A 10,976-nucleotide genomic window follows, 5' to 3' on the forward strand; every position below is an offset into this window, starting at 1 on the left:
CAGAAAATCTAGGTTGCAACACCCTCCCTCCATTACAGGTCATTTCTGGATCCATGTAGCATTGACAAGTATTCTGTCTATCTTACTATGGACATGATTGTTTGTCCAAGTGTACTTCCTTCTAACTGTTCTCAATTCAGTTAGTCCAGCCTCCCAAATGAACTCTTTGAAATCTTTCACTTCAAACTCCTGTACTGGGGTCCCTTGTATCATATCTTCACTAGATAAAATAGTATTATAGTCCCCCATTAACACACAAGGTCCATTAATACCAGCTATGGTTTTTTCCATATCTTCCCATAATAATTTTCTATCTTGAACAGTATGCATACCATAAATAGCTCCAAAGTTAAACTTGTTGCCATTCTGGAATTCTATAACCTGCCCTATTATGTATTGCTTGTGTATATCATAACTTTCAAAATCCACCTTTGTCTGGTCCCAAACAACCCATATTCTTCGTAGTGTCTTCAAAAGAGAAGAGCCCTTGAAAATCAATTGTTTCCACTAAAAGAATATAACCTGTCTTTCATGCTAATCTATTAAATGAACCTGTAAAAGGACGAAAACGAAATGGGCGAGGGGAAAATCATATGAAATATTTTATTGCAAAGAAAACGTTTGTATTTAGTTAAATATCACTGCACACATACTTGAGACCTGTGAAAATTTCGTGTTACTTATGATTTATCTTACCGTGGATATCTAAACATAGATTACAACACCAGCTACCACAAGAGATCTAAAGTAACTACAGGCTAAACTCCATTCCAGAGGAATAAATAATCTTCCCGTAGCTGTGCTGTAGAAGCACAAAAGTGTTTTTTAGCGGCAAGGATCCTTCTTATGAAGCATTGTGTCTACTCTGGAAGTCTCTCCTTATGAGATCAAACACTAACTCATTCCATGTATCAACAGGACCTGGCATGCACCAATGCAAGCAGTCTTGTGGAGGGGGCTTACCGTCGGGACCTCTTTTTGTGATTTTATTTGGGTCGGGGCTCCGGTAAGGACCAGGATGTCCATCGTGGCGGTATGCGAAGACTTCTGTGATATCCATAAATTGTAAGGCGGACTTGTTGGTTTTCTTCTTAATAGCACGAGTGTAACCGGTGAATTGTTTTTCGTGCATTATGTTTGTGAAGCCATTTTCAACAAGTTCGCCATCCTCTGCAGGTTTCACTTTTCCGGTGCATGATCCTCCCGTGTTCCATGCTCCACCCTCGTAGTGATCGGGTGAGAAAGAACGTACAATGGTGAGACCGCTGAAATTCGGATGTGTTGCCATGGCAGTCAGGATGGTTTCCACAGAGATTCCAAAGGCTTCAATGTTGTTGACTTTCATCTTTCTAGACTTGTCGGGCCACCATAATTGTCCCCCAACAATCTCATTATTCAACACGTATACTGATTGCTTTGCAAACCAGTGGCCAGAGGAGAGCACGACGACATCAAACTGGGGGATATATTGCATGAACCCATCATCAGGAACATCAAGATGGAGCTTAACTACACCTGCTGGCGCGAAATCAAGAGGCTCAGATGTTTGGTTGACAAGCCATGAAGACCAAATCCGAACAATCATAGTAGATGTGGATCTGAAATAGTATCGCTGCATCTTTTTGTTTCCACGATTTTTTGGAACTTCATACTGCCAAAAAATAAGAAGTACATTAGATGAAGAGGCACAATGAACCAACACCTGTCTTCTAAAAACATGTGCTTTGGGAAGATACGTAAAGCATGTCGAAAGTTCTGTAACTTCAATTGGGAGATTCTAAGGACTTCATGGGTAATATCTCTTTATTTTCTTTTTAATATAAGTGGCTTTATGGATATTCTCACGGCAAAGATTTCGTTTTTTGAAATGTAAACAGCTATAATGCACGTGAAACAGCCAAATTAGGATAAAAGAAACGTAGTCATCAGCTTCTCCAAGCAGAAAAGGACAAGAAAAAGGGACAAGGCAGATAAGAATATAATTCTGGAACTCTTGATAGCCACTATAACTCACTATTAAACAGACAGCATTTAGTGGTTGGAATCCCAATTAAGCTACTACCACTTCTACGACTTGACCAAGAGGACATATGCTTCAAATGAGTAACATCAATGATCCGGCCAGAATAAACTTACGTTCACAAATTAAGGTGATGGATAGCAGAGAGCTTCTGTTGGGCACTTTGTTCATGGAGTGTCGACATATATGCTTGTCCAACTTGTCTACCTCTTCCCCCTATCCAACTTTCCCACTAGGCCCCCTTTGACCATTCCAGCCAGAATAAACTTACGTTCAAAAATTAAAGTGATAGCTAGCAGAGAGCTTCTGTTGGGCACTTTGTTCATGGTGTGTCGACATATATGCTCCATGTCCAACTTGTCTACCTCTTCCCCATATCCAACTTTCCCACTAGGCCCCCTTTGACCATTCCATGCATGAGTTGCCACCACAACCACATTATTTTTCTATTTTATTTCTTTGGCATGAAAGTTTATTTTATTCCAGGTTCTTTTCAGGAGTAAACAATAACTGATTGCCGCAATATTCCTGATCACCAGTTTGTGACACATGTTTGCCCATCCCATGCATGAGTTTGTATCCAATCTACAACCCCAAGATCAACACTCTAGGAGATTGTATCCAACCTACACTCATGGAACCAAATAAACCTCTACATTTCTAAATGGTAGGCATCTACCAGTTTACCAGTTTATGATACTGAACTGATCAGGTATCTACAGCACAGATTTTCAATGAACAAAAGCAAGCTCACATGTTTTAATTGATATTAACTAAACTAGGGAGTTGAGAATATCAATGTTGTGACTATGCTAATACAAGAACTAAGTACATTACAGCTGAACCGTGGCCCATCCTATAGGGGAAAATTTTGGAGTAAAAATTGGGGAAATGTGACTACAACCTGTCCTTGTTTCAGGAGCTGAGAACTGTAACTTATATACTATGAACAATAACCCAGTTTTTTCACAATAAGGTAGATTCAACTTCAATGTGTTAAGCCCTTTGTGTCCCTAATGAAAATGAATAAAACAAGTCCGCTGGACCATAAACAGAGAGAGTGATCATGCACAGGGAAGAATAAGCAGGCAGAAAAAAGAACTAAGCAGATAAGGTCCAAGAATTGGATCGAACTTTTAATCTTAACAAAGAAAGAGATAGAAATAGCAGCACTTTCTCCGAACTCCAGAAGAGTTGTGAAATTTCATGTGGAAACATAGCTGGTATCTTCAATATAGAGAGAAAAGAAACTTTAAGATACTGAAAAATTAAAAGACTAGACAAAGTCAAAGGAAAAATTGCACAACGTAACAAAAGGATCAAGATCTCAATAGCTAATCTAAGCCATGCTCCAGAACTACCAAACTACTGTATATTTTTAAGAGAGCGTAAAGTCACCTGCCACAGGATACACAGCATTGATTCCATCTGGTTGCGAGCAACTGAGTCACCAATGAAAGCTAAAGTCTTTCCTCTCATTAACTCCAAAAACTTCTTTGGATCAAATCGTGGCAGGTCACACTGAGCAGGTTTCCATCGCCAGTTCTCATAATCCTTATCAGGCCTTCCATTTCCTTGACAGTTCTGCATCTGTGTCAGGACGGGGCAGGAGTCATTTCTGTACAATGGTCCGGTCAGGTCATAAATCCATTTTCCATGATACAGATCACATTCTGCAACATTGACAAAGATAGATGTTAAGAGTTTCAAACACTATCACAAAGTATTGGGTTTAGCAAAAAGTTTGCATACAGCTAGCCAAAAAATTTGAAGCTAAATACCGCTGTGATAAAAATTTCATCAAGAATAAACAAACTTCAATTATTCAATCTTCCGTTTGTCTCAAAAAATTACAGGAGGGTCCTATTTCATCCATGTGTAACAGGAGCAGCACAAACGTAGTATATATATACAAGTAACTTACACAAAACATGCCATTTGTACTGAGTTTGCTCAAATCCATCTACCAGTAGACCAGCTATTTAGAATAAGATATCAAGAGGATGGAAAGTGAACACCAAGCATTCTGATCGCTACCTCTTTAGTTGCCGCCCCCTACTTGCTAGTGTGCAGCAAATTATGCATCTCATTTACGTTAGCGACCCGAAAAGAAGGGAGCAGCAAAAGTAGGATATAACAGCAAACCACAAAACTAAGGATGGAATAGGCTGCAAAGTAGCAATAGTTTTTCTTCAAGCTATCCTGGAATTGTTTGTTTTCCATAAGCACAATTTTTAATTTTCAAACTCCCCAATCTGTTTCATGAACGAATAATTTGTATAATAAGGAGATCTAACATCAACTCAGAAATCAAGGGAAATAACTGCTTGCTTTAATTATTTAGAGAAGAAAACAGAAAAGCAACTCATGAGCTCTAATAAAGAAACGGAAAATGTGCTGCTGTGCAGATTTGAGCAAGATACGGATTATAAAAGACAAGGATGAAACTTGAACCTGGATCTAGCTTAGTCTGATTTATGCCGTTGGATCCAGTAGATGAAGACCTCACATCCTCCGAACGGGTATCAGAGGACAAAAGAGACCCTTCATTTTTCGTTTCCTCCGGCAAACTAGAATTGTTACTCTCCCCATCTTCTTCCTTCGATTTAGGATGTGGCTGAGCCACAGAACTATTCGATTCTGACAAAACAGTCGTTTGGGGTGAATTTTCAGTTAATTCCCCCTTTGCATCTGACTCTTTCATTTCATCATGAGGCTTGGAAGTCTGGTCCTTTTCATCCTCAACTCCATTTTCATTTTCTTTGTTTTCTACTGCTATAGGATTAAAATTTGCTGTATCATTAATAACTGCATCGCCATCAAATGTTACCCTATCCAGATGGTGTACACCATAAAAATACTCGTGGACAGCAGCCCCAATAGGTTGAGAGACCAGAAACGAGGAAGCAAGGATTAAAAACACAGCAAGGCCTCCTACTGTAGTTACAATAGACAAAAGTGACTTTGGATAGGACAATGTAGAAGTATCTTTAGATGAAAAAGTAGACATAGCTTCTCTAATGTATAGCAACTTCTACAAGATCCACAAAGAAAACATGGGGGGTTTATGGCTTATGAACCACAATTCTCCCAAACCAAAAGAAACAAAAAAAAAGTTGAATCTTTGTCCAATTGAGAGTACTGAAGCTATCAATTGCCAGAAAACTGGGCCTTAAAAGCAACTTCTGTAGCAACAAATATACAAAACAATTCTCAATCAATTTCTGAACATCAAGTCCACCTCATTACCTGCAGAAAACTGAAACTGCAAAGAATGAGCAAAAACATAAAGATTTCCAGTAAATTCATATCAGAAAGGGGGAAAAAATACAATCTTGCAAGCAACAACACTTGTGTGGGTAACCAAGATGAAATTACGAAACTAATAAAATCCTAAAATGCCCCCCTAATTTTATTTCATTTCCACGAAATCCACCACTCAGACCCCAAAGAACCGTCTTATTTTCCTATAATTTTTCTAATAAGAAAGAATAAAAGAGATATCGAGAGCTATCTTTACCGCAGGAACTCGTGAACCAACAATTGAGGTAAAATTCAATGCTGGGAAAAGCAAACCCACAAAGGAATCTTGAAAATACACCGCAAATTTTACGAGTCCCCAGCAATGAATCGCCGGCGAGCTCAGTTACTGTCAAAGTTTTGGAGTAAAATTAAAGGAATATCAGGAGTCCAGGTAAAAATAAGAAGAATAATTAAGGAATTGTATTATCGGATCGGGAGATGCATTTATATATGGGGATTGTAATATCAAATATTTATATAGGATCTGGGATAAATCGAATGAGCGGCTCTCTCAGATGAATCTAATTGCCTAAAATCTAAATATACAGAATTAAGTAAAGTTTCTAATAAAAGATGTGCAAATTGAAATTTTGTCGGCATATTTAGGAAACCTACTAACCATCGTCAATCTTAGGATGCCAGGTGTGGATCCAGATTGGATACCACATGTGATTGTAGGAGTATTTTCTTGTCGCGTCATGTGTGTCGTCACAAAACTTTAATTGCATTAATTAATGGAGTATAATTTAAGTTTAGAGTTCATACTAATTAATCATAATCAATGTCAACTTTGGGTTCCAAAAAAAGAAAAATTATTCTTATATCCGTTGAATTTGCTTTAGGCGTGAAAAAGGAAATGTCTATACGTTATGCATTTGGTAGAAACGAGAAATTTTGTCAATTTTAGTTTTAGTTAACGATCATCACCTATTATTAATGAATGTCCTTAACAAATTTAATTAAGAATTCTCTATGCTACGTTTTAATCCTCTTGAAAATAATGCCTCCTTTGCATTCTGAATGAAAAAAAAAAACCTTAATTTAGAATTAAAAAAATCAAGGTAAGTCGTCCTAAAAATTGGAAGACTCCAAATTACTCCTAAAATATGGAGGAAATTTTTTATTGTTTGGAAGGAAATGTTTAGCTTATTTCAACAACAAAAAAAAGTTACATAAAACTTTCGGTGAGAATTAGTAGTTTGTGCCCCCAAATTTCCTTTCGTGTTATTTTAAAGTTAAAACCTTTTATCCTAAGGATTCTTTTCTTCTTTCTGATTGTGGCATTTGTTGTTTTCAACCATCAATTTTAAGTTTTCGCCAATGGTTTGTGTTCTATGATATTTTATTGATTGCTTAACAACGAGAAAAGATGTACACATAGTCTGATTTGTCTTATTTCATGTTGATCATTAGATATAAGAAATTCGTTTATGATACATATGTCTAGTTATGCTTTTTTTATTCCTATACACTATTAGAAACTTTATTACCCTAAATATTCATGTTTACTAAATTACCCTACCTACACAAGTTTTGTTTACAAAATATATGCATTCCACCTTAAAAGGCTCCCAATCCATTATTAGTGCCTTCAATTAAGGGATTTAGTTAAACCCATTTCCTTTTTTCTCTCATCTCTCCCCTCTTCTCTCCAGATTGAACTTATATTTAGGGATTTAGAGAATCTGATCCCTTAGATCTTTGAGTACCGTCACTACAGAGCTGGATCTTTAATTTAGAAAGAGGGAATGGATATGAGTTTGCGTTTAAATAAGATGCCGGAATAAAAGTGGAAACCTCTCTACTTTCTGGTAAATAGACTTTCAAATGCTTTCGTCTTTTTCCGTGAGAGTATTTTTCTCCAATCTCAAATTGATTTTTTGTATCACATAAAGATAAATTGCAAAATTAGCAAACTGAAAAAGGAACATATAAGAGAGGTAAATTAAGCCAATAATTTCAAATGTTGATTTTTCCCCCAAAAAAAAGTGTATGTAACACAGTAGACTTTGGGACGGATTTTAACAAAATCTAAAGGAGAACTTCTACTGAATCTAAACTTCATTGCATATTTATATTCAAACTAAACACATAAAATCTCTATCTCTAAGAAAAATATATGGTATGTCAACATACAAATTTAAAACTTATCTACAACTTTCATGCATTATTTCTATCCAGTTATATACAACCACAATATCATACCACTTAAATACAATTTTATACAAATTTTATACAATATATCTTTTGTATATTTTGTATCTGATTTATACATAGTAAAAATAAATTTTATACAACTAATTATATATTATACAAATTATCTACAATTTATCTACAACTTTCATACATTATTTCTACTCAGTTATATATATACAACTACAATATCATACAACTTAAACAATTTCTATATAAATTTTATACAATATGTATTTTTTATATTTTGTATCTGATTTATACATAATAAAAACAAATTTCATACAACTAATTATATATTTACTACTTATTCTACCCAGTTATATACAACTACAATATCATACAACTTAAATACAATTTTTATACAATATTGTTCAACTTTCATATAATATATATATATATACAACATAATATAATTTTTCTACAATTATACTACAACTTTTCAACAATTTCGTAAGTATAATGTATGTCATGTCTTCTTCTTCTTCTTCTTCTTCGAGTTTCAATCTGAAATTCATCCGAAATCAAGTCTAATCTTCACCAAAACACCCTCAAAATTGAGATATAAACACCAAACAATATTCTCAATTGTTTGCAACAACACCCAATCCAAACAAATAATGATTTTTGAAAACCCAAATTTGAATTCAAAGCTTCAAAGCTTTTTAATGGTTATCAATGGTGGAGAGTCAAACACCTTCATGATTTATTGATTGACAGTTTCAATTTGAACACCAATTGTACAACATTACTGGAATTTGAACATCAATTGTGCAATACCTTCAGCTCTATATTATTGGAATTTCAATAAGTGTGGAATACTGCTCTCTTTCCCTTTGCTATACATTACTGGAATTATATTGTTGTTTATCACTACGAAACAGAGCGTCTTTGTAAAATTGTCAAATTCTGTCAAGTTGCAATAGTTTGTTTTTTTCATTTAAAACATTGAAAATTTCAGCAGCTAAGTCCTTTGTTATTGTTGTAATAGTTCTTTCCAAAAATGGTAGGGAAAAGATAAGGAAAAGACAAGAAGAATGCTTGCCTGTGAGACGGATTGAGAGATAGAGATGGGTATATAAAACGTAATTATAGTAAAACTTGAGTAGAGAGGGTAATATAGTTTCATATAGTGTATAGAAATGTAAAAATCAAAACATTTAATACTTTTGTAAATGAAGATACTAATATTTAAAAACCTTGAAATAACTTACATGTTTTGAACTACGCAGAATGTATTTCTATATACGATCGAAATCAGGCTCGTCTATTGGATGAAAGATCAGGATTGAAACGCGAATAGTTGAGGACCGACCTCAGGTTCCATCAAACTAGGACACGAGGTCAGAATGCCCGTCTTCAAAGACATCGAATCCATGACCCCGGAACCGACCCTGACACCGAATGAGCTCGAGGAAACATTGTTAGATTGGATAATAGAAGGCCAAAATATCCGTAACCAGACGTATATCACGGCGGGAATCCCAGCTCATATCAATGGAAAATCAGCTAATTAGCAAATCATGGAATTTTTTACCTTTATAGAATTGTACCTAAAGTAGGACTTCCCTACTATATAAAGGGGGTCTGATTATTTGTAAAAGACATGTAACAATCATTCATAAGCAATATACTATCATTTCTCTTTATGTTCTTATTCAACGATGATCGAAGTGCATCATGTTAAATGAGGACCATCCTCCCAAGGCTGTTACTATCTAATTCGTGTGGTTTGAATTTATTTTATCATACTTTATCTTAATTGCAATATCGCCTTGTGTCAATTTAATCCATGTGTCCTTAAAACCACTTACAAATTCAATTGTTATCCGATTTTGAGGGTAAACAGTTTGGCCCCTATCGTGTGGCTAAGGATAATCGTGGTTATTTGATACAAATTTTCATAGCACACACTATTTTACGCTTGTTCTTTAAAGTATCTTTGATTTCAGAGGATAAAAATGTCGAACTCCCAACCAACACCCATACATGTTGATAATGAGTTCGGCCACCATGGTGAAAATGAAAACATAGCACCCGGGATCAATGTGTCCCCGACCGATCTCGACAGAGTCCCGGCTGCAGAGTCCATCAATGTGAGCTCGCATGTGGCCATCAACACAAATCTGCCCACAGATCCTGAGGGTAGCATTCATAGAGATGTTCGATCAGTCGCACAAAGCACACACAACAGCGAGGATGATGGAATCAACCTGCGGGTGATCTTCAAAATGTTACAGGCTCAGCATGAAGCAATAGCTCAACTCTAGAACCAGAGCCACCCACTAAGTAGGATTTAGCCCGAGCCATCCCAAGAAGTTGTTCAAAGAGTTGAATCAGTCTCAAGGAGATCAAATGAGAAGGAATCGGGGACCAATCCCGTAATAATTAAGATTCTCGAGGAACTAACAAAATAGATTGAGTCGGGAGAGAAAAAGATCGGGGCAAATGACAAGAAGTTAGAGACCTACAATTCCAGGGTCAATCAAATCCCAGCGCCGCCGATATTGAAAGTCTTGGACTCCAAGAAGTTTATGTAGAAACCCTTTCCTCCAAGCGCAGCTCCCAAGAAGATCCTAAGAAGTTTTGCATGCCCGAGATTCCTAAATACAATGGAACAACTGACTCGAACGAGCATGTTACCTCCTACACGTGTGTCATAAAAGGGAATGACTTGGAGAAGGGGGATAAGATTGAATCTGTCTTGCTGAAGAAATTCGGAAAGACCTTGTCAAAGGGAGCTATGATATGGTATCACAATTTACCACCTAACTCTATTGACTCATTTGCTATGCAGACTCTTTTGTAAAGGCACACGCCGGGACTATCAAGGTTGATACCAGGAAGTCAGACCTTTTCAAAGTAAGGCAAAAGGACAATGAGATGCTCAGAGAGTTTGTGTCCCGGTTCCAAACGGAATGAATGAACCTACTGTCAGTCGCTGATGATTGGGTCGTTCAAGATTTCACCCAAGGATTCAATGTTCGAAGCTCGATGGCTTCACAGTAGTTGAAATAGAATCTGATAGAGTACCCGGCTGTTATTTGGGTCGATGTGCATAACCGGTATCAACCAAAGATCAGAGTTGAAGATGATCAACTTAGAGCTCTTTTTGGATCCGTTTATCCTGTCAGACTCATGACAGAATCAAGAGAGATATCGACCGTGAACCGAGGGCAAACAGAGATCGATACCAGTCGTATAATGGAGATTGAAAAAGCAATGGGTCCGGGCAAAGTTTTATGCAAAATGAAAGGATAAGTGATCGAAGTCAGAGCACTCGAGGACTCATGAGTAAGAACGGTTTCGACGGGCCTATCGGACCTAAATAAGTACCATGGTTATCTAATATAACTTTAATGTTGATGTGTCTATCATCATATTATCTATCAGATGCATCAAAGATACCAAATGGCCTCGACCTTTACAATCCGATCCATCCTAAAGAGATCCCAACCAG

The 10,976-nt window shown here is 36.5% G+C and overlaps 1 protein-coding gene across 2 annotated transcripts; it reads right to left on the reverse strand.

The window, feature by feature from the left end:
- Nucleotides 1-576: 576 nt before the first annotated feature.
- On the reverse strand, nucleotides 577-5,861 carry LOC104223739 (protein YLS7). 2 transcript variants are annotated; one of them, XM_009775237.2, is made up of 4 exons: nucleotides 5,541-5,861; nucleotides 4,475-5,279; nucleotides 3,419-3,693; nucleotides 577-1,651 (listed from the first exon to the last, which is right to left on the reverse strand). In XM_009775237.2, the coding sequence occupies exons 2-4, from the start codon at nucleotides 5,028-5,030 to the stop codon at nucleotides 845-847; spliced, it is 1,638 nt and encodes a 545-aa protein (XP_009773539.1). In that variant the 5' UTR covers nucleotides 5,031-5,279; nucleotides 5,541-5,861; the 3' UTR covers nucleotides 577-844. The 2 variants fall into 2 exon arrangements, with proteins under 2 accessions (XP_009773539.1, XP_009773540.1); XM_009775238.2 differs by having other exon boundaries at nucleotides 4,475-5,269; nucleotides 5,541-5,823.
- Between the last annotated feature and the right edge of the window lie 5,115 nt (nucleotides 5,862-10,976).

This window comes from Nicotiana sylvestris, chromosome 3 (assembly GCF_000393655.2).
Source record: "Nicotiana sylvestris chromosome 3, ASM39365v2, whole genome shotgun sequence".
Classification (NCBI taxonomy): domain Eukaryota; kingdom Viridiplantae; phylum Streptophyta; class Magnoliopsida; order Solanales; family Solanaceae; genus Nicotiana; species Nicotiana sylvestris.

Excerpts from the sequence above, each read along its gene's own strand:
- LOC104223739 (XM_009775237.2), bottom strand. The coding sequence starts at position 5,030 with ATGTCTACTTTTTCATCTAAAGATACTTCTACATTGTCCTATCCAAAG. Across the intron at positions 3,694-4,474 it reads TCAGACTAAGCTAGATCCAG|AATGTGATCTGTATCATGGA; the intron begins GTTCAAGTTTCA and ends TCAATGTTGCAG. Across the intron at positions 1,652-3,418 it reads TGCTGTGTATCCTGTGGCAG|TATGAAGTTCCAAAAAATCG; the intron begins GTGACTTTACGC and ends ATTTTTTGGCAG.